Source organism: Buteo buteo, chromosome 7 (genome assembly GCF_964188355.1).
Source record: "Buteo buteo chromosome 7, bButBut1.hap1.1, whole genome shotgun sequence".
Taxonomy (NCBI): Eukaryota; Metazoa; Chordata; class Aves; order Accipitriformes; family Accipitridae; genus Buteo; species Buteo buteo.
In genome coordinates, this window is record NC_134177.1 from 30,481,011 (window position 1) to 30,502,879 (window position 21,869).

The following is a 21,869-nucleotide window of genomic DNA, read 5'->3' on the forward strand; positions in this document are numbered from 1 at the left end:
AGGCAGGCACTGTGCTGCGTTCCTGTGCCCCATACCAGGAGTTTGGTGCCCAGCTCTGCACAGCTTTGCCACCACCTACCTGATGCACACGCCCCCAGGGAAAAAACATGGGTGTCAGGCGAAATTGGAGCTTCACCTCCCCTCCTGGAGCTCCACCTCCCCTCCTGGAGCTCCCCCACAGCCCAGCCACAGGTGCTGAGCACAAGCACACTCATGATACAGCCTCACAGGTCTGCTCCACCTTTGCTGGGAAAACCATTTTCCCCAGTGTTGGACCTGCAGCGCCACAATTTGTCACCATTGCCCTGTGTAGAGCTGTCTGGCACGTCTAGGACAAGGCTCCGGCACTTGCTGCACCTGTGCCCACCCACCCACAGTTATGGGAGCTCCTTTGCAGGCAGGTGCTGCCCAGCGCAGCTGCGATGTGTTTTAAATTCCGACTTTGCAACCATTTCTGCGCTGTGAATCACTGACAGGTTGTTCTCCACATCCAGCCCACTCAGGAGGGCAGTAATCTGCATTTTGGGTTGTCTTTTTCGTGTTCCTTCCCCTTTCTGAGACACTATACAGGGGGCAGAGCAGCAGCTGCCATATGACGAGGCATGTATGTCCTGGGAGATCAGACGGGTATTTCTGTACCTCACTTCGAGCAGACCTTGGCAGCCTTGAGAAGTCAGCTTTCACTTGCAGAGAGGTGTGAACCTTCTCTGGGGCTGGCACAAGCCCTGCCTGGCTATGAGGGCCAAGGCTGGGGCACAGAGGAGGATTTCAGGACGCCCTCTCTTTTCTGTTTCTTGCCTTGCAGAAATCAGAGCGCAAAAGCTCAAGGTAAGAGAGTCCCATTTGTGCTCAAATCTGACTGCAAAGGCTGAGGATGTTTCTCCACAAACGCCCAGTTAAATCAGCAACTTGGCATCCATCAGAAGTGTTTGTAGCCCCTGGGATGCACCTCAATTCCTTCCTCCTGTGAAAAGCTGTTGAAGCAAACGTCCCCTTTCCAGCATTTCTTCCTTTCCCATTTCCCTTCCACGCTGAGGTGCTGTGGTATGAACCATCATCCTGCCATGTCTCTTGGACACCACCTGCCCTGCCCTCACCTCATACAACAGGTCCCGGAATCACAGTCAGGAGACAAGCAGCAGAAGGGGGGAACCCACCTGCGGGAATGCCTGAAGCACACCGAGCTCCAGTGAAATGCTGCCACCATGCGCAGAGGTTTCATCCCTCTCCCTGTACCTTCAGCTGCTCCGGGCTCCAGCATATTTGGGTTAAAAAAAAAAAAGAGGCCCCCATCCTAGACCCCCATTTCTAGCAGCTTCCCTACCACTGCCCCACGCAGTCCAGCTGAGAGCGAGTCCAGCTGCATGCTTCACCGCAGCTCCTGCAAGAGCCTGGGAGGAGTAGAAAAGATTTAACTTTGGTTTCCTCTTTCCTCCCCCTTTAGAAAGAAGAAACAAAAGCCCAGAGGTACGTTATATTAATTTATTTGGGACACACCAAAAAAGGAAAGTCGACAACTGTTAACGTACAAAAGTACAGAATCCTGGGACAAGATTTACTGTCCTGATTAAAAAGGCACCATGGTCCCAAAGAAGAGTAATCAGAATACATCATTTAGAAATTTTCCCCCTGTTGCAGCAGAAACAGAGCCAGGCCTTGGCTCTATCCACAGTCAAACCCAGTTAAAAAAACAAGTATGATTTAAATGCGATGAACACTGCTCAGCCTGTACAAGATGTCTTGAAAAGAATCACAGCCTAGAAGATGGTCGGACTTTTTTTGCTGCTTTTTTTTTTTCCTTTTTTAAAACAGCGAAGGTGACAAATCACCAAGTATCTAAGTGAGGAAGACAGCAGACTTCTGACGTCTTCAGCTCGACTTTCTGTAAGACACATCAGTCAAACTGAAACTAGTAGGCTGAGTGTGGGGCTTCTGAATGAAATGCAATTCCCTGTGGCATACAGGAAGTCAGATCTGACAACCTTAAAATCCCTGAAAATCATAAAGCACTATACAGCTGTGTTCCATATTCGAGTCAACCCTGGTGGATTTGCTTTACACACAAGCGTTTATAATGTCAGCTATATTTGTAAATACAAAGGGGGATTTTACAGCAGTTATTAACAAAATTCTACTTCGGCGAGGTCCGAGCTTGGCTATATTCCCTGCTGAAACAGAGCTGCTGGTGTAAAAGCCCAGTGAGAGGCTCAAGTCCAGCACCTCAGGGCTGGAAGGCAAATAGTTTAAACGTGACATAATTTGCATGGGGAAGTCAGTGAAGCATGTCAGAGAGAGGAGGAGAGAGAGGGCTGCGAACTCTCAAGCAGCAGCAGCTGAAGGGCATTGGAGAATGTGGGTGCATGCTACTGAACCCGTAACGACACTATGAGTGCTACGGAATACACTGAGTTCACTAAATATTTTGGAGCAACTTACCATGAAGAACTTCTTGGAGACACAGATTAAGGATCCCGGCAATTACAAACGAGCAAGGTCGCTGGGAAGCCAATGCATTGCTCGGAGCCGGATGGATCTGTCTGTAGGCGGAGGGAGGGATCGGAGGTACGCCAGAGCCTGCCAGAGCAGCAAGGCCGGGGCTGCCGCCACCTCTTGCGCTTGCTAGCTCTGCTGCGTCCGGACTGGACCAGCTGCTGATTTGCGTTTCATTCCTCCTTTGGCATAGGACTTCAAAGCAGTCCAAGAACTGATTCATTGAAAGTAAAGGAACTGTCAAAATTATTCGTACATGCATTTATTGTTAAAGGGAGCAAAAGCCAAAGAATGAAACAGCACGAGTTAATGTCAGTAAAATGATGTGCAGGACGGAGAGGAAAGAAAGGGGGAAAAGCCGAGATACTGGAGTGAGGAAACCAGCATTCACACTGAAAGGTAAATTTGAAAACCAGACAAGTTTGCGCTCTTTCTACCAGAGAACTTCTGTGGACAAATAGAGACTTGGGGGCTTTTAGTTTTCAGTGTGGTCTGGCAAGGTTTGGGAATCTCACCAGAGAGATCTCCAGCACTGGGTTTCACTGGAAGTTCAAGTCTCTCATCTCTAAAAACCAGTAAAGCAACTCTAACTCAAAATGGCAGATACCCTCATACTGTGAGTATACAAAGTGACGGACACATCGCTGCTCAGGATGTACGTGGGCAAGAGGGATACACTTTCTTCAAACAAACTCCAGGTGGAAAACCACCGCTTCCACCCTGCAGGTCTGCACGGACCTCAGGGAGGGGGTGGAAAAGCGAGCCCAGATTCAGGTGCCTTTTGCCGTAAATACCACAGCTACCCACACCTGGGAAAGCTTTTTCTTCCCTTTATCCTAAGAAGGCAGGATAACAGTTTATGAAATTCTTCCCATCTTAAAACTAAATGATGCAATTTGCATCCTTTCCCCATCTTACCCCCCGGGAAGATAAAACATTACCACTTCATTTAGGATTCACACCTCAGATCCTAGATTAGGGACTTCACGTTAAAACTCATCCGCTTATGGGAGGGTTTATCCTGATCAAGGAAACGTCATTAAAGTAGAATCTAGAATGAAACATTCACAATCACCAATGCTTTGACAGAATCACTCAAATGTCTCCTTATCTCTCTCTCCCCCTCCTCGAGCGAGAGAGCAATCCCTTCACAAAACCACAGGGTGCCTCTCTGGGACTGGGTAGTACAAGCTGAAAACCAGCTTCCTTCCTCGCAGAAATGCCAAATTCTGCTGAAAGGCGCCGAGCACCTTTTGCTCCCACCAAAACCAGCAGGAGCTAGGGCTCTGCAGCACACGAATTTTCTATCAGCAACGAGTCCGAGTTATTTCCCTGCAGTAAATCCAAGTCCTGTTTCGTACTGTTAGGCCACCCCTGGCTCGGAAATGGTGAGAGACTTCCAAAAACCCACTGATGTAGACAGGACCTTGGAAGAAGAGGCTTACACACTACGTAACCTTAGATCATCCGCTATGTTTGAACCTTTACATCATTAGCCGCTGACCACTTATCCTTCTGCATTCATGTCTTTTAGTCCTTGCCGCCGTTGTTGGTGTCCCAGGATGTTACTGAGCTCTGGCTTGGGGATCTACAACAATCACTTCCAATTGCTGGTGGGATTTCAAACTTGCCTAACGTGTGCTTTGCCACCTCATACTCCAGCAGCTCTGCCGGCCGACTGCGGCATGCGCTAGCAGTTTTTGACCTTCTCCACAGTCTCGTAGAACCCAGGCCTAACTCTCCTGATGCTCATCCGTATATGCTGGCATTCCAGGGGCATGGTGGCGCTCGCAGGAGTCGCGGTGCACCGGCGCTTCCTTCTGCCCCGCAGTGAAAAGGCTGGAGCCCCGCCGTTCTCCTCCTCTGCGAGGTAGGATTCATCCACGCTTGTGCCTTCATCCGATTGCTCGTCACTTTTGTATTTCATTTCCTTCGCTTTGTTTCCTTCCTTCTCCTCCTTGGCAAGTTTTCTGAAGTGCTCCAGACATTGTATCTTTTGCCTTCTTTCCATCGTCTTCAGTTCTTGCTTGTCTGTGAAATCTTCATAATACATTTTTCTTTCGCTTCTCTGATCTTCGAGAAATTTCCACTCGATGCTAGTCATTTTTATTCCACTGTATTCCTCCAGTTTATTTCTCATCTGCCCGTCTGTGCAAAATACGTCAAAGAGCTTCTCTGAACTCTCGTTGAATTTGTCTGCTCGCTCGGTAAAAGCCTGGTTCTGTCTCTGCTTTCTGGTCTGATACAATCTGGTAAACTCCTCGTACATTTTGAGGATAAGTTTCTTTATATTTTGTGTCGCGATGGTGTGCAAGTTGCAAACCAACCAGTGCTCTTGCAAGTGCTCAGCGAGCAACTGGGCCGCGTCCTCCTTGGACCGCTGGGCCTGGCCAGCTCTTTTGGGCTGCAATAAATACAGCATATTCTGAACCACATCCTTCTTGGTTGGCAGTACTCCCTGGGTGAAACCCGAAGACTCTACATATTCAACAGTCCCCAGAGTCTTCCGTGCTCTCACCTCGGTATCCAGTGATTCCATCACTGCTTGTTTATCTTGTAGTTATGACATGATCTGAAAGACGAGGGGGGGGGGAAAGTATGTCAAACGAAGCTTTTTTTTTTTTCTTGCAGCAAAAATAAACAGCTGAGAAAACGTGCTCAGACCAATAAGATCTGGGATTTTATGGTGTGCTCCCTTACTGTTGGATGGCTGCTGCGTTAGCCCAGCCCATTTAAACATCTGCACGTCAAGCCTATCTCGCTCCTCGGTGCGGTTTTTAAGGCCTAACACGGCGTGTTTGTTTACGTTAATTAGTTTTTAACTGCGTTTCGGACTTCGCGTTGTAAATTGCAGTAAATCAAGACCGCCCGGGGCGCCGGACCGCAAACGCCGGCAGGCCAGGACCTGCATGCCTCACCGCCGGCTGCAGCCCACCACTGCCCCGCTCCTCCTCCGCCTGGACGGGGCCGCCTAAAGCGGCCGAGCTCGCTGCCCGCCCCCCGCCCCGCCACACCAGGTCGCCCTCCCGCTGCCCTCCGCCCGAGACCCCGCCCGCACCACCCAGGCCTCGCCGGAGGACGGCTCATGGCAGCCCGCCGCGGCCCTGCCGAGGGCCGGCCTGCCCCGCAGCGTGATTGGCACTTCTCTCGGCGGCGGCCGGGGTGGGGGGGGGGCCGGGGCGAGCGGCAGCACAGCCCGCGGCTCCTCGGCCGCGGCGCGGCCCCTCCGCCCGCCGCCAGCCCCGGCCGAGGGGGGGCCCGGGGAGCCGCGAGGCCCGGGCCCGCCGAGGACGCAGGGCCCACCGAGGGGCCCGGCCGGGCCCGCGGGGCCTCCCGCCGCCCCGGCACCCCCTCCCCAGTCCCCGCCTGCGGGCGCCGGCTCCCGCAGGGCGGGGGCGCGCCGGGGGGACGCCTGTGGGGCCGCCACCGGGGGAGCGGGGCCGGGGCCGCGGCCTCCCGGTCGTCTCGCCCCCCGCCTCGCGGCGCTGAGTCACGGCGCGGTGCCGGGAGGGCCCCGGGCGCCGCCCGCCCGCCCTGCCTGAGGCCCTCCTGCGGGCCGCGGGCCCCGGGCGGGGGTCGGCGGAGCACTGGCGCGCCCTGCCCCCGGCCCGGCCCGGCCCCTCCCCTCCCCGGGGCTCACCGCCATCTTGGAGGGGGGTCTGCGGAGCCTGCGCAGGAAGGAGCGGGGGGAACGGGCCGAGGTTGCCGCCGCCATCTTGGAGAGGGGCAGCGCCGCGGCGCCTCCCGCCCGCCCTCTCCCGGAAGGACCGCCCCCGCCGCTCAGCGCCTCGACGGTGCGCGCCAGAAGCGCGCTCCGCCTCGCGCCTGCCCCTTCCGCCCCCGGATTGGCCGCGGTGGGGGAGGAAGGAGCGGCGCGTGAGAGTGAGCGCGCGGCGGTGCCGCGCGGACCCGACATCCGTCCCCCCGCCCCTTCCTCGCCTCGCCCCGCCCCGCCCGCTAGCACCGCCTGGCGCCCCCTGGCGGGGCGGAGGAGGGGTCCCGCGCGGACCCCGGGCGGAGCCGACCGGTCGCGCCGCGGGCGCCGCCTGCCGGGGGCCAATGGGAGCCCCGCCGGCTCGCGGTCCCCGGCCAATGGGCGGGCGCAGGGCGGGCGGCGAGGATGACGGGAGCTGGTCGGCCGCTGCCCAGCAGGCGGGGAGCGGATTGGCGAGCGGGTGGGCGTCATGGCGGCAGGGGAGGGAGGAAGGAGGGAGCTGATCGGCGGGTGCTGTTATTGTGGGGCAGGGGAGAGGGAGCTGATTGGTGAGTGCCGTGATGGGGGGGGGGGGGGGAGAGAGAGGGAGCTGATTGGCGGGCACAGTCGGCGGCGGGGCGGGCAGGAGCGAGCTGACTGGCGGTGCCGAGGCGGCAGGGCGGGCAGGGCTGTTGCCCGGGCCCCGCCGCAGGCGCCCGCACGACTGTGCCCTGTGCTGCCAGGCTGGGGGCGGCGGCAGGAGGGCGGCGGTGAGGGCAGCGATGGGCGCCGGGACAGAGCCGGCGGAGGCGCGGTGCGACGCGGCGGAGGGGTGAGGCCCCAGGCTGCCCCGTCCCGTCCCCCCCGCTCCCGCCCCCCCCCCGCGCCCCCTCACCCGCCGCCTGCCCCCGCAGGAGGGTCTACCTGGACCACAACGCCACCACCCCCCTGGCCCCGGAGGCGGCCCAGGCCGTGCGGGATGCCATGCTCCAGGCCTGGGGCAACCCCAGCAGCTCCCACCCTGCAGGTAGGGATCCAGGGGAGCTGCTGTCGCGGCGCGTCGTGGCTGCCCGCCGCGGGCGGGCCGAGCCCCGTGGCCGCGGGAGCCCGTGGAGGAGCTGCCGGGTCTCATCCCGCAGGCAGGAAAGCGAAGGAGCTCATCGGCTGCGCCCGGGAGAGCCTGGCGAGGATGGTGGGAGGCCGGCCAGAGGACATCGTCTTTACCTCGGGGGGCACGGAGGTGGGAGCAGCCGCAGAGGAGGGCAAGGACAAAGGGCGCCGCCCTTTCTCTGGGCCTTCCTTTTCCCCTCTGCCTTTCTCTCTTCAGGCAAACAACATGGTGATCCACACCGCCCGCAGGCACTTCCGCGAAAGCCAGGCCAGGCCGGGGGACGGCCGGGGGACGCCGCACATCGTGACGTCGAGCGTGGAGCACGACTCCATCCGCCTGCCACTGGAGCAGCTGGTGAAGGACAGCCTGGCAGGTGAGCGGCAGAGGGACCGCAGGGGACAGGTCGGGGACGTCTGGCCGCAGACGTCTGGCCGCAGACTGGGGTTTGCGAGGGGGGCTTTTCTCCACTGGTATTTTTGGGGAGGAGGACAGGGACTCTCTTGCTCCACGATGTCCTGTCCTGTCCCCCCTGAGAGCACTGACTCCCCACGTGGTGCCCCCATTTCCTCAAGCTGGGTGCGTTACGCCGTTGGCATCCAACGCCAGCCCCAAGAGCCGCTGCGCTCTCTGCCTGTGCGCCAGCTGCCTGCACAGCTCTACCTGCCTGCTCAGTGGGGCGCGGGCAGCCCTGGGCGCTGTCTGGCTTCCCAGCAAACCTCAGGGCTTGTTTCTTGGCTTGCAGAAGCCACCTTTGTGGCTGTGTCCCCACGAAGCGGGCGGGCTGAGGTGGACGACGTCCTCGCTGCCATCCGGCCAACCACCTGCCTGGTTTCCATCATGTTGGCCAATAACGAGACTGGGGTCATCATGGTGAGACTGTGTGACCGGGTGGGGGGGACAAGTGGGACAAGGTGGGGACATCCTCACAAAAAGGTGCTTGGTAAGGGGGAGCCAACGGTTCCTGGAACGCAGGCCCTCTTCCTTCCCGCCAGCCTGTAACGGAGCTGAGCCAGCGCGTCCATGCCCTCAATCAGTGGAGAGTGGCGGAGGGGCTGCCCAGGATCCTGGTGCACACGGATGCGGCGCAGATGATTGGCAAGGGGCGCGTGGACGTGCAGGAGCTGGGGGTGGACTACCTCACCATCGTGGGACACAAGGTATGGCCCTGTTCACGTGGCCCAGCTGCTGTTTGCCCTCAAAGACATGTCTGTTGGGGTGCCAGGGAGACTTTGGGTGCCCCCCACAGTTTGATATCTCATCAGTGGCCAGAGTTTTCCTGCTGGATAGTGCTCTGAAGACAGTCTTCAGCTGGGTGATAAGGGTCCTGCGAGCTGGGGGACCTGTGTGGAAGGGGGAGCAGGAGGAGGCCAAGGGTGGGGGACAGCTGTGCAGCAGCCTGTGCCTGTGAGAGGGGCAGGGGTCAGCACTGGAGGGCACTCGGATTTGGGCAGGAGTACAGAAAAGGGACACCTGGCAGTGTCCCCAGGGTCACCATGGCTGTTTCTTCCCACAGTTCTATGGCCCGCGGATTGGTGCACTGTACGTGCGTGGCCCCGGCACCACCACCCCGCTGCACCCCATGCTCTTTGGAGGGGGACAAGAGAGGAGTTTCCGGCCGGGGTAAGGTGGCTGGGTGGTGGCCTGGAGAGCTGGGCCTCAGGCTGGTGGCCAAACCACGTGTGGCTACTTAGTCTGAGCTGAGCTGGCAGCTGTGTCACCTGCCAGCCCTGGGGCAGGCAGCCCAGCGCAGGGAGATGGATCTGTGCGTGGGAACCACGGGAGCCTGCTGCGCAGGCTTTGCCACAGGAGGAACCACAGGGTGGAACTGCCCCCTTCCCAACCACCTCATAGGGGTGTCCAGGGTCCCCTGCCAGCGGTGACAGGTCCCACGCGGGGAATGTCTGTGCCCCGAGGTTGGGTTTCTGGTCTGGAGAAATAACTCACTGCTCCCTCTTCCCTTCCAGCACCGAGAACACCCCGATGATCGCTGGCCTTGGCCAGGTGAGTCAGTGATGGTCATGGGTGTGCGGTTCCGTGGGGGTGCTGCTCAGCGGAGCAAGCACGGAGACAGCTACCTGTGCTCCCCAGTCATTGGAAGCGTCAAACTTAAGGTGCGGGAGGGTGGGTGAACTACCAGGAAAGGAGATGGGGCTTTCTGGTGCCAGTCAAAGGAGGTGCTTCGGAGCACTTGCTGCAGGCTTTGCAGCGCTGGCAGTGGACAGTCAGGCAGCTCATGTGGCACAAGGCACCGAGAGGCTGTTGGGGGACGCTGGGGACCTGGCACTTGCGGAGGCTGTTCCTGGGCTAGACTCACGTGCCGGGGGGCCATGCACGGAGGGAGGTGTTGGGGGATCCCTGACAAAGCCTGTCTGGGTTTTCTCTCCTCAGGCTGCAGAGTTGGTGAGCAAGAACTGGGAGGCCTACGAGGCTCATATGCAGGATGTTCGGGATTACCTGGAGGCCAGGCTGGAGGTGAGCGGACCTGGTTCCTTTGTCTCTCCTCTCCCAGAGTCTCAGTCTGCAGACTGGGGTCTGGAGCCAGGGTGGGTATGTCCCTCTGGCTCTGCCACCTCCTTATCAGGACAGAGCCACGTGCGAACCCAGAGTGGTTCACAGCCCTCTGATTTCTCCAGGCCTCCTTTGGGAAGCAGAGGATCCACCTCAACAGCCACTTTACAGGCTCCAAGCGACTCTGCAACACCTCTAACTTCTCCATTCTGGGCCCAGGCCTTCAAGGTAGCTCTTACCCCACTGCTGCCCTGTGATGGTGCCCACAGAGTCAAGCACCCGCCCTGCACAGGACCCTGTGGCTAGAGACCGGCGGGTGCTTGGCTGTGGCTCGGGCAGGGAGATGAGGCAGGCAGCGGCCCTTGGAGAGAGCCTGGGCACTGGGAGACCTGTGCTTCTGTGTGCTGCAGGGCGAAGGGTGCTGTCTCTCTGCAAGACGCTTCTTGCCAGCGTTGGGGCTGCCTGCCACTCTGAGAAAGGGGATCGGTAAGCAGCCAGCTTTGCCAGGCCTGGGGTGTCTTTCTGGAGGACAGTGGGTGGGAGGGAGGGAAATAAGACAGAGAAAGGGACCATGGGTGGCTGTGGGCAGCGTCACCTGGAGTAAAAGAGGGTGCAGAGCTTTCCAGAGGGGCTGAAGGGCTGTGAAGGAGGTTATTGCAGGAAACGCAGCTGGAATGCTTGACTGCTGCCTGGAAGGACCTTGTCCCTCCTGGCTTTGGTGATCCAGCTGAGCTTGGAAGTACTCTTCAGTGCCTGGTACTGCTGGAAGAGTTAGCCTTATGTCTGTGTGTGCCTGGCTCACCCACTCAAGCCCGATTTTAGTCTCCAGCAGGCTCCTTTGGGGAGCAGGTGCTTTTGGCCTGGTCTAGAGCAATGCCCTGTAGACATGGTGGAGCTGCCAACCCACAGGGACACGGGAGAGATTCCTCATTGGAGGGGAAAAGTGAGATCCACCATATGGCAACAAGCCCAGTGGGAGCAGGTGCCTTTGGAAAGCGGGCAGGCTTGCCTGGTGTGCATCTGCAGATGTGCTCCCTCCTACGGCTTGGTGAAGCTTTCTGGAGGTGCATGTGCTTCCTCGGCCTTCAAGTTAAACCTGCTCAGCCCCCTTTGTGTGTTTCAGGCCTTCTGCGATTCTGCTCAGCTGCGGGATCCCCTATGATGTGGCGCAGAACGCCCTGCGGCTGAGCGTGGGGCGAGACACCACCCGGGCAGAAGTGGACCTGGTTGTGCAGGACCTAGTGCAGGCTGTGGCGCAGCTGGACCAGGAACGAACCCTGTAGACCCTGGGGATCGCTCCCTGGCCATCACCCAGGTTCTCGGGACGGGATTGTGCCCTGCTTGGCCCCTGGGTGCTGGCTGCCTGTGTCAGTTTGGGCTCAGGTTTTGGCGGGATTAGTTTTGCGCCTGATCCCTAAGTTGAACTGATGCAGCCTGCAGTTTGTGATCGTGGATCAGACATTGGGGAAGTGGCGGCTGGTGGTGGCAAGAGGAGGAAGTGGGATCACCCGTTTCGGCAGCAACGTGCTCTTAGCTCTGCTTAGCTGTATGTCAGCTTGTGCTCACAGGGATCACAGCGGGGCTGGCATGGCTCTGCAGCACATATGGCTCGAGCAGAGAAGCTAGCGCAGGCGCTGGAGGCAGCAGGGGGCTATGCTGAGGAGGGGCCTTTGCTGCTTTGGGGCTGGAGCAGCTCATCGAGGGCTTGCTGAGGACTCTCTCGTCCCCACCGCACGGCACAGGCATTCGAGGAGTCTCGCTGTTGGGTGTTTCTTGCTTGCCAGCACGTACGCAGCCGGCTGCGTGCATGCATGTCTCAAAGCTCGACTCCCTCCAGAGCATAGCAGGCGTGGAAGCCATAGGAGATGAAGCCTTTTTGCCCTGGTTGCTTTCCACAAAGGAAGCTTTCCCACTGTCTAATCCCTCAGAGGAGGAAAGACCATCTGCCCCAGAGGGAAATGAGTTGACAGAAGCACAGCAAGATTCTAGGCTGGGAACTGCCCCTCCCCTGCCAGGGCCCTAAGCTGCCAAAGGGTTTTTTTGGCTGAGAAAGTGATGGGCACAGCTTTCCCAGCACTGTGTTGCGTTACCTGCTCCCCTTCCTCCTGTCCTTCCTACAGTGGGCAGAGCTCCAGTTGCCAGCTCCACGTGCTCCTAAAGGGAACAGAGTTGTCGGGGCAGCCGTAACTGTGCCAGCACCTGAGGAAACGTGTCTTCCCTGCGTGGCCCAGGCGGTGGTTCTCGTCACTGACACAGGAGCACACAAGTGTTGCATGGATTAGGAATGTTGCCGGCTGGGCTGACTGATGTCAGGGAACCTGGTCTCCCTGGGTATTCGTAGGAATAAAAGTGCTGCTGCTGTGGCTTTTTCCCAAGTAACATGTATTTTCTATGGCGTTTTCCATGGGGGAAGCTGGGCTGGTTGGAGTCACCTGAGCAATGTCTTTTCCCTCAGAAAATGCTCGTGTCCCAGAATAGAGGCACAGTCCACTGGAGCAGGGAGGTACCCGCTGGTCCTGGTTGGTGTGGAGCCCATGGACACAGATTCTCAGACAGCAGTCTTTCTCTTTACTAGCCATACATTAGCATGGCCAGGAATACTATTTGGAACCATAAACCCTGGGTTTGTAAATCTAATTTCTAACTGAAGCGTTAGGACCCAAGCACACTGACTTAATGTCACTGGATGCCTGTAAGGCTGTTCCATGTTACTGCTGCTGCTCACACCTCAATCTCAAATGCAATCTTTTCTTTTTCCTTTTTTTTCTCCCTTGCAGAATGGTCGAAACCTCTTTTAGAAAAAGTGGTTGCATAGAAAGAATATTGCTCTGCTTCAGGGGTAGATCTTTTATCTATCATAGGCCTTCTAGTTCTTGGTGACCTCTCCTTCACAGCTGTGGCACAACTGGAGATCCAGTTTTTGGGATGCTCTTCCCCCCAGAGGAGGTCTGGGCTTCCTGCATCAATTCAGACAGACATTTGGCCACAAAGCACAAAAAGCTTTACTGACTTTTAATTTGTACACACAGGAGATGCAAATTTTAGCCACAGAAATATTAGCATTACTTCATTTAGAATATTACAGCCAAAGCATAAGAAGCGTTACAGAGGATAATGAACACTCTAGTTGACCATTTTAATGGTTTTACTGTTCATTTTCCTAATACCACACTGCACAGGAATGAGAGTCAGTAGCGAATCCCTCTGTCTCTGTAATGCCTTATCCAGGGAAGGTGAGGAAGAACATGCCCAAGACTTGGCCTGCACTTCCATGGGCCAGCCTGTGCTTCCACTCACCCCCCTGCGTGCTGGAGACATATAGCCTTTTCCCATATGAGAGTATGTTGGTGGTTGTACACACTAGAACAAATTCACCTGTCATGGAAGTCTGGAAATGCCAACATTGCTACATCAGCTGTGAATTTAAACAGTAGAGAGAGGACCTGGCCACTATGCTAGAACACCGCAGAGTTGAAATATGTTACTTTCATGCGGTCACATAGCCAGAATCGGACGGCAAAAACCACAATTCATTTAATGGAAGAATCCACAATCTCCTGGTAATCTTGCCTTCCTAAATTCTTCCAGGACAGTTTATAACATGCGAGGAAAAAAACACTAACCAAAATAACTGCTCCCCCAACAAGATCATAAGCACCTGGGAAGATCCGCAACACGACGAGCTGTAGGACCATGGCGATGACTATCTCCAGGTGCTGTACGGTGCTGACCAAAGCAGGGTGGAACTTGCTCAGGGCATAGTAGACCCCCAGGAAGGCTGCTGTGGAGCACAGGCAGATGGCAAGGAGATAGCTCCAGGTTTCTCCATCCAGTGGGACGATTGGCTCTTGAAGCAAGAACATGGTGGACGCTCCCCACACCGTTCCCGTCCAACTAAAGGTAAACAGTGCTGTCCACATGCTGATGTTATCTTTGATTGACCTGTAGACTATCATGGAGAGAGCAGTGGTCAAACCTGCCATAACGGTCATGGTATAGCCAAAAGCTTCCTTCCAGGTGCTCAGCAAAGAGTTTTCCTCCTTAACAATGTTGGGGATCATGACCAGACAAACGCCAAACACGCTGCCAACTACAGTAATTATGTCTATGTAAGCCATTCCTTCATCTACAAGTAAAAAAGCCAAAATGGCACTGAACACTGTAGTGGTAGCCCTCCACATGATGGTCCCATTGCTGGGGGGAACTATAGAGAAGGAGGTATAAGCACAGGTAATAGAGATAACATTGCAGACCCCATAGAAGAAGAGCCGGAGTCTGTAGCCTTTGGGGCCAAAGGGAGGCTCATGGTAGTAACACACAACAGTAATGGACAGAACCTGTAAGACTGAACGGATGAAAATTAACTCTAGGGATGGCACTTTGGAACGATCAGAAATTAGTCTTGTAATTAGAGCCACGCATCCATGAGCCACGGCAGATCCGAGAAGGACTACCCACATTTTCCTCGACTGCAGTATATTTCCTTCAGGAAAATGCTGGGATTGCCCAATCTCATCAGGTTTTGGCAGTTGTGCTGGCTGAAGCTTGGTGTCTATTGTACCAAAAAAGGTCCTTTCTCTCTTTTCCCCATCATTCAGTAGTCTTGTTTTAGGACTATCCTCTGTAAATACTCCAGTATCTTCATTAACATCCTCATATCCCACTTCTCCTGGCTGGGGATAATGAGAAGTGTATTTCACTGTTACTGTGTTGGGATGAATTTTCACTCGCTTTTTGACTGGGTATTTTTGGGAAGACGTATCCATTTCCTCAGAGAAACGTCCGGGTCTTAAGAAAAAAAATGGAGATGCACAGGGTTTTTGTTTTTTTTTTAATGAATAGGGAGAGATTCATTAGTACGTAAATGCTGGTAGTGTTTATAAGCTATTTTTATCAACCAAGTCCAAGTACTAGTAGGTAGTTCTTAGTTTTGCTTTAATTTTCTGCTGAGTTACTGCTAAATACCTTTGATAGTTAGGCCATTTGGATTTCCTTAAAAGCTAACCGTGGAACTTCAGTCGATGATTTTTGAAAATGACATATATTCTCATTATGTATAGTACACATAATGCATTCTAGTATGTTCTTATTTTAATGAGAAGGTGTTCATTAGAAAGTGCTAAGCTTTTTGGATAGTAAATACCCCATAATTATGAATTATGCTTACTGTTAATTGCTTCCTAATGTTACAAGATAACAGAAGAAGTTTGGCTAGAAGAAATGATTGCCTTGTTTCTAAACTGACAGAGCAACATGGGGAAATAGGGAGTATCCCTGAGCAAGTCAGCATAGTTAGCACATGAATAAACAACATGGTTTTGAACAATACTTTGACAGTGTTAAAAATTCTTTCTTCATTTCACATCCTTTTATTTCCAGTGATTGATTTTTGCAACAGATTTGTTCTTCAAATCTGATTTTATTTTTTTTTTAATGGAGAAAATTTAGAGGGCTGATCCAGACTACACAAACCAGACCTTCCCGTGGCAGACATTTAAAACCCACAGCAGCAAAAGCACCACCCTTCTGCCTCCTATGGAAGGTCCATTTCCCACTGCACAAGCGGTGCAAGGTCTCCCCTTGGTGCCTGTGCTTTGTGCGCACCACCATGACACAGGCAGCAACATGTGCGGTGCCACACGCGTCACAACGGCAGCATCACCCTCCCAAAACAAGCACACAATCCCTTCATGTGCCCGGCCTTCACCAGCACGAATGCAGCTTGGTCTCCGCTGTCATGGGTGCATGTAGCCTGCCCATGAGGAGCCCACCTGTGGCCTTAATTCCCTCCAGTTCTCTGCTGAGCCTGCCATCGCTGTCCCCAAACCCAGTGTGACAGCGCTGGCTGAGTTTAGTTCAGGCACGGAGATGTCATTGACATTACTTTGTTTCCGCAGTGCCCTCCACCATCTGCGCAGAGAGCCCTTCCAAATGAAGTGGCAGCAGGAGAAATGCAACCTTCCCTGCCTTCTGTTTGCCCCAGCAAATAAACACATGCAGTCCTTACCTGCGACTGAGAGATTTAATCTCGAACCAGAAGGGGAAAACACCTCTTGGTCATCTACATCTTTGTCCGGGTGTCTAAACAGAAGCAGTACATGCTCTCAGATGTCAAATGGGAAAGGTTACAATCATCTCATCACAGAAAGTAATACCCAAGGGGGGCATGAAACATTCTGCTTGTTTTTCAAAGTCAAAAATTTGAGAAGCACTAGTGTGCCTTTGAGGGCATGCTCCTTGCGAACTGGCAAGCCAGGTGCATCGTTATGAAAAGAACACCCCCACCAAACCCAAAAAACTTCAGATGGAGAGAAAGCAATCAGTGTTGTCTTGCCAAAACCACTCCTCAGCCACCTCCTAGAATTACTGATGGGACTAATCCAAAGAACAAGCAGTGGCTTTGTGAGCATAAGGTTCCTACAGCTTAGTAACAACAAAATTCCCCATCCCATGCCTGCTATCCTGCCTCACCAGTGCTGCGGAGGATGCCCAGCGGGACCCATCCTCCCGATCCCATCATCCATCCCCAGGAGCTGAGGCCAGCCCTGCAGGCAGCAGCAGTTTGGCCTCTGTGGTATCAGCTGGGGACAGGTATGGAGAACCCTGCAGTCCTTCTCCACAGGGAGCACCGAAGCACCAGGGCCCTGAAGGCGCAAGACCACAGCCAAGCGGACAATTGGGCTAAACAGCATGACAGCAGTTTGTCAGGGACACCACAGATCAAAGAGCAATGTAAAAGGGAGTGCAATAGCTCTTCAAAGAAATACTTAAAAAAAATACCACGGCCAGGTTCAGCCTTTGTGTTTTCTCCATCCGTAATCCATGACTGCCAAGCACCGCCTGTGTCTCCTGGCAAAAATAATTTATGTAAGAATGGGACATTCCTCCTTTTTCCTCACAGGCTGAGTGTTTATTGAACCCCCTGCTACACCCAAGCCAAGCTGTAGCCTACTTCTGCAGGCAGAGTGAATCCCTGGTAGGGATCAGGATGAATGGGAGTGGGGAGAGGGGCAGGCACCGAGTCCCAGCTCTGGAGGAAGGCGGCAGCACCAGTTTGGATCTGCACAAGTAGGCGAGGGATCCTGGGGCACCACCTTGCTCTTGCTTTGGCAGACTACGCTCCCAGCCCTGAGATACCTCACTCAAGCAGACTGGTAGATGTTGGAGGGTCTGAGGACAAGGAACACCTTTGTCTGCTCAGGAGGCCTTGTGTTAGCTCTCCGCCTGTTCATGTTTCTGCTGCCAACCCATTTTCAGCAGAGCTCAGCTGAAAAAACAAAGCATACCCAGTATGCTGCTAAACGTTGGAGGAGTACCCCAGAGTGCCCATCAATGTACGGTTTAAATACTGCAAGAAACCTGAGAAGAAACAGCTGAAATGCCAAGGAGAGTAAATTCAGAGGGCAAGAGCTGCATATTGGCTGCAGCAGTGGGCAGTTCAAACAACCCATCAAACATTTAAAAACACCCTGGCAGAAATCTACCCCGGTCTCACTGCCTGCTGTTTGCACTTCTTCTTCAAGCTGTTAATTTCGGATTCTTTTAACAAGCAAATGCAAAGTGCAGTGAGTAAGTCCAGGAAGGCAGTGATTTTCACAAGCACAGCTTTTCCTACCTAGCATTTTCATTGTGTTATAAATTCACAATTCTGCCTTGCTGTCCCCACATCTTGAAAAAATTAAGAGCATCTTGATTTAAGCACAATATATGGATCAGGAACAAAATAAGCTGGAGGAAAAGAAGACAAAAGGTGCACAACACGCATTATTATTAGAGGGACAGTGGATGTAGCCTGTATAAACTCAGTCATTTTACTAAGAAACAGCCGAGTACATGCTGCAACTATTGGTTCATGAAAACAAAACCAAAGTAACTAATTTTTTATGATTAGCATACAATGGTAACTTTATTGCTTCCTGAGTTTAGTTTACATTTTCTTCCAACAAATATAGAAGAGAGTATAGAAAAGAGACAAAATTCAGTTGCAAATTTAGTACTGGACCTGCACAATGTATTCAGAGATCTCTCTGGAGATAAACAATAGATCATGAGCATGTAGCTCAAAATGGCTGTCCTATACAGACACTGTATTCCCTCCTGTGTTCTTCAGCACTAAGAACGCTAACAGTTGGAAGGGCTGGAAAGTGGAAGGGCAAATGCATGAGAAATGAGAAAGGGAGGAGATGAGAAGTAACAAAGAACAAAAAAATAACAGGAGCGCTTAAACCAAAATTTAATTTTCTCTACTAAATATTGAGGATGTGATAAATGTTACCCCGAGTCTCACACAGTACATTTATTTGTACTCTTTGGTGACCTTGCTTTTCTTAACCAGTGAGAATTTCAACTGAGACTGAGATTAGCACGCATCCCAAATCCATTATGTTTGTCCCAGACACAAATTTAAAATAAAGGGAAATCAGCGCAGCCTATGCAGAAAACTTGCTACTTCTCTTTCTGCTAGTGCCTTTTGTGGAGATTACATGAAGTTTTTATTTTTCTTCATATCTGGAAACATAAAATGGTTTATTTGCATTGTCTATGAAAAACATAATTTGATTTTGAATCCAGTTTAATACAATGCTGAAGATTAGGCACTATGCATAATTCTCATGTTCTATAACAAAACAAATGTTTCCAATTCAAATGACAACCCGGGCCACCCATTTAAATTACCATCTCATGGAAATCACTGACTGCCAAAGTGTGAACCCTCTTTTCCCATGGGCGAACAAATAATCACAATGGATTTGATAAATGTCCCAAATCATTAATAGAATACACACCAAGATTTCTTATTAGCAAGGTTGAAGTAGGTGATTTTATGTCATTTGACTACCGGGGAGTGGGAAGCTGAGCTCTCCTTGCCGTGCCTGAAGGAATTAAGGCTTTGAGGTCTGACTGGTGATTCTAACCATCAATTTTCAATAAACTCACAGAAAAATATGCTCATCTTCTGCCAGATCAGTCAAAATCAGTCAGCCAACTGAAATGTTATTATGGAAGATTTGCAAACATGGCAACCGCAGTCCTTATGAAGTTGAAAATGAGAAGGCAGCTATCCTCATGCTCTGAAAGGCAGGCCTCACAGGGATGTTCCTTTGCCTCATCTGTGGAAAATCCCCCAAATCCTGACCAGGTTAGACTGAGATTACCAGAGGCCTGTAAGCAATCTCTATAGGGTAACTAGAGACTAATGATTTTTCCTGAATATTATATGCACTAAAGACCCACTCCATCCCTGCAAAACCATGTAACTGACTGAACTTGTGCTGCCTTTGCTAAGCACTTCCCTGCACAGTGCACACTGCCTTCTCACAATGCAGGTTTTTCTTTTGATTCCTTATCAGGTGCAGGAAAAATCTCCTCAATTCCTGTTTCAGCACCCTCTTCATTAAACCACCTTAACCTTGTTCGAGATTTGTTGGTGCTTGACAGTTCAGGCAACTGGCCATGCCAAGGGATGTACGCTCGTGTGATGTCTGACTAGTGTAACACAACGTGAACCAAGGGGGAAGAAAAGGCAATGTAAGGTGCACAGCAGGCAATTAAATGTTGGTATCACTGAAACAGCCTACATTTCTGCTACACTTTTAAACTATTTGATACGGTGTGTGCTGGAAAATCAGAGTACCTTTATCTTTTTAGCCAGATGGTCTGACTATATAAATAAATTTTATTTAAAATGTATGCAAAGAAACCCAAGTTTTTATTAAAATTTAATGAATAATGAAAGGTATTTAAGAAAAAGGAAAGGGCAATTATATGAAAGGAGTTTTTAGTACTTAAGTACTAGAGCAAATGTTATACACAAACCAACAAACTGGTATTCCATGTCTCAAATTAATCGAGTCACATCCAACAGCACTGCCTCAGGGAAGAGCCAGCACACCCTTCACAGGATTCAAATACAAACCCTACGCGTAAGCCCCGTGAATTGTCAGTACATCCCCGATAACATTTTGCTACCCAGAAAACAACCCGTATTTGTGCTAGTTCGCTAAAGCTGCCACGTGATTTCAGTGGGATTATACGTGACACCTTTAATTTCCCTTGCTTTCACTAACCTATTCTCTTGCTGTATAAGGGCTCCAAATGCGTCTGGTTCCATGAAAAAAATACTCTTCTCCAATTTCTCCATTCACGTCTGTCGCCTGCTGGAACTAGTACCTCTGCAGCAGCGATACTTGCATTAAGTGATTTTGGAAGAAGAGCCACTTTGCCTGCAAACTTTCCATTCCAAAACCCCTACTCCGAACAAACCCCCTTAGACTGCAATTCCAAGGATGGGGTAAAGAACAGAGAATACATCAACACTTAAATATAGTCTCCTACAGCATACGAAAATACCTTGGCTAGACAGAAGAAAGACCTTAAATGGTACATTACGACGGGCTGAAACAGAGCACAAGGTGGCACATTCAGGTTTACTAGAACAGATTACAGGTTTAAGATTTATTTAAAGCTTACTGCTTTTGATCTCCTCCCCCCAAATGGCACGAAACCTGGCAGGGCAGCAAGCTGGTGCCTGCGGGGTGTGTGCAGAAGGGCTTACGGGGGCAGTCGGCTGAAAAAGGAGACGGGGCTCCGGAGATTTAGATGGGAGGATGGCGCCAGTTGCGATGGCAACTATCACGTTCGCTGAAAAAAACCCGCTCCGGCCCCTCGACTGGGCGGGAGGCGGACGAGAGGCAGCTGCTGCTGCTGCTGGGGCTCCTTCCCCTCCAGGCCCTTCCCCCGCCGCCGGCTCTGCAGCCCCCACCCGGTGCCGGACTCCCCCGCTCCTGCTCCCAAACACTTACCGGTGCCGAAACACCCGCCCGGCGCCGCTGCCTCAGGCCGCCGCGCCCTCGGCGCCTGCTCCCCGCCTTTCCCATGCCGGGAAGCCCCCCGGCTCCCCCCCACTCCCTCAGCCGACGGGCCGCATCGCCGCGACCCCGGCCCGGGCGAGCCGCCGAGGAGAGGCCGCCCGGCCGGGCGCGCAGGTAGAGCGCGGCAGCGGGCGCTCCGGTCCGCCCCGGGGCCGCGCCCCCGCCGCCTCAGGGAGACCGGGGCCACCCCCGGCCGGCCCGGCCCGGCCCTGCCTGCCCCTCCCACGTTCTGTCGCGACAGAGGCCCGCCTCAGCGTGTGCCCTCCCACCGCCGGTTTCCCGTCAACCTGGCGATGTCCCGCCCCCTCAGTAGCGGCGCTAACGGCCGCCTTCCGCCCCGCGGCCGCGCGCGGGCAGCGGCAGCAGAGCAGCAGCAGCCGCAGCAGCAGCAGCAGCGGCGGGTGGGCGGGCGCGCATGCGCGGCGTTTTCGCGCGAAAGACGTTTGAGGCGCCCGCGTGCCGCCTGTCGGGCGGGGCCACCCCGACCCGCGGCGGCCCCCGCTCCCGCCCCCCCCTTCCCTGCGCGGCGGCGGCGGGCGGGCAGGCAGGCAGGCAGTGGCGGCGCGAGGGCGCCAGGGGGCGCTGGGGGTCCGGCGCGCGGCGGCGGCTGCGCCATTGGCGGGTCGGAAATGCCGCCAGATGGCGGTTTAGGATTGCGGCTCCGGTGAGTGCGGCCCCCGCCAGCGCCGCCGCCCCGGCCCCGGCCCGCACCCGCCCGGACCCCGCGCGCCAGCCGCTCCGCAGGCTCCCGGGGTGCTGCCCGGCCCGGCGCGGCGCGGCCCGAGGTGAGCGGGGCGCGGGGGAGGGAGGGCGCTGAGGCGCCGATCCAAGATGGAGGCGCGAGGGGCGGGGGCAGCGGGGCCGGGGCCGCTCGCTCGCTCGGTCTCCGCGGCGGCCGGGCCGGGAGCGGGCGCTGCCCGTGCGAGGAGAGAGGAGAAGGGGAGGGGAGGGAAGAGGAGGCGGCGCGGGGCGGGGCGGCTCCTGCCGGAGCAACGGGTCCCCCGGGCGCGGCGCTCTTCGCCGCCATCTCATTGTCCCCGCCGGGGCTGCCGGGGGCGCCGGGCCGAGCTCGGCGGCCTCTCCCGCTGCCGGGCCTGCGCCCCGCTCCGGGCGGCGGCGGCGGCGGCGCTCCCGCTGCGCGGCCCAGGGCCGCGGGGGCGGCCCGGGCGGCGGCGGGGGATGCTCGGGCGGAGCG

At 54.5% G+C, this 21,869-nt stretch overlaps 4 protein-coding genes across 20 annotated transcripts in view; 2 read left to right on the forward strand and 2 right to left on the reverse strand.

Moving 5' to 3' along the window:
• Positions 1 to 1,468: 1,468 nt before the first annotated feature.
• Positions 1,469 to 6,254, reverse strand: LOC142032859 (uncharacterized). The gene is made up of 2 exons (XM_075032122.1): positions 6,131 to 6,254; positions 1,469 to 5,062 (listed from the first exon to the last, which is right to left on the reverse strand). The coding sequence occupies exon 2, from the start codon at positions 5,027 to 5,029 to the stop codon at positions 4,181 to 4,183; it is 849 nt and encodes a 282-aa protein (XP_074888223.1). The 5' UTR covers positions 5,030 to 5,062; positions 6,131 to 6,254; the 3' UTR covers positions 1,469 to 4,180.
• Positions 6,255 to 6,595: 341 nt separating this feature from the next.
• SCLY (selenocysteine lyase) lies at positions 6,596 to 12,182 on the forward strand. 8 transcript variants are annotated; one of them, XM_075032106.1, is made up of 13 exons: positions 6,822 to 7,016; positions 7,099 to 7,211; positions 7,324 to 7,424; positions 7,512 to 7,668; positions 8,038 to 8,165; positions 8,288 to 8,452; positions 8,809 to 8,915; positions 9,260 to 9,296; positions 9,684 to 9,767; positions 9,929 to 10,031; positions 10,214 to 10,289; positions 10,927 to 11,118; positions 11,924 to 12,182. In XM_075032106.1, the coding sequence occupies exons 1-12, from the start codon at positions 6,967 to 6,969 to the stop codon at positions 11,084 to 11,086; spliced, it is 1,281 nt and encodes a 426-aa protein (XP_074888207.1). In that variant the 5' UTR covers positions 6,822 to 6,966; the 3' UTR covers positions 11,087 to 11,118; positions 11,924 to 12,182. The 8 variants fall into 8 exon arrangements, with proteins under 8 accessions (XP_074888208.1, XP_074888210.1, XP_074888207.1 ...); XM_075032107.1 differs by lacking the exon at positions 6,822 to 7,016 and adding an exon at positions 6,596 to 6,665 and having other exon boundaries at positions 7,544 to 7,668; positions 10,927 to 12,182; XM_075032105.1 differs by having other exon boundaries at positions 10,927 to 12,182.
• Positions 12,183 to 12,832: 650 nt separating this feature from the next.
• On the reverse strand, positions 12,833 to 20,882 carry SLC35G2 (solute carrier family 35 member G2). 7 transcript variants are annotated; one of them, XM_075032116.1, is made up of 4 exons: positions 20,606 to 20,882; positions 16,584 to 16,652; positions 15,811 to 15,884; positions 12,833 to 14,591 (listed from the first exon to the last, which is right to left on the reverse strand). In XM_075032116.1, the coding sequence occupies exon 4, from the start codon at positions 14,567 to 14,569 to the stop codon at positions 13,334 to 13,336; it is 1,236 nt and encodes a 411-aa protein (XP_074888217.1). In that variant the 5' UTR covers positions 14,570 to 14,591; positions 15,811 to 15,884; positions 16,584 to 16,652; positions 20,606 to 20,882; the 3' UTR covers positions 12,833 to 13,333. The 7 variants fall into 7 exon arrangements, with proteins under 7 accessions (XP_074888217.1, XP_074888218.1, XP_074888219.1 ...); XM_075032117.1 differs by lacking the exon at positions 20,606 to 20,882 and adding an exon at positions 19,871 to 20,482; XM_075032118.1 differs by lacking the exon at positions 20,606 to 20,882 and adding an exon at positions 17,419 to 17,598.
• A 422-nt stretch (positions 20,883 to 21,304) lies between these two features.
• Positions 21,305 to 21,869, forward strand: part of STAG1 (STAG1 cohesin complex component) — a 202,801-nt gene continuing 202,236 nt past the window's right edge. For all 4 annotated transcript variants that reach the window (XM_075032127.1, XM_075032133.1, XM_075032132.1 and 1 more), the window contains exon 1: positions 21,305 to 21,459. The gene's annotated coding sequence lies outside the window, so the exon portion shown is untranslated. The remainder of the gene's footprint in view (positions 21,460 to 21,869) is intronic.

Excerpts from the sequence above, each read along its gene's own strand:
- SLC35G2 (XM_075032114.1), bottom strand. The coding sequence starts at position 14,569 with ATGGATACGTCTTCCCAAAAATACCCAGTCAAAAAGCGAGTGAAAATT.
- LOC142032859 (XM_075032122.1), bottom strand. The coding sequence starts at position 5,029 with ATGGAATCACTGGATACCGAGGTGAGAGCACGGAAGACTCTGGGGACT.
- SCLY (XM_075032105.1), top strand. The coding sequence starts at position 6,967 with ATGGGCGCCGGGACAGAGCCGGCGGAGGCGCGGTGCGACGCGGCGGAG. Across the intron at positions 9,768-9,928 it reads ACCTGGAGGCCAGGCTGGAG|GCCTCCTTTGGGAAGCAGAG; the intron begins GTGAGCGGACCT and ends TGATTTCTCCAG. Across the intron at positions 10,290-10,926 it reads CACTCTGAGAAAGGGGATCG|GCCTTCTGCGATTCTGCTCA; the intron begins GTAAGCAGCCAG and ends TGTGTGTTTCAG.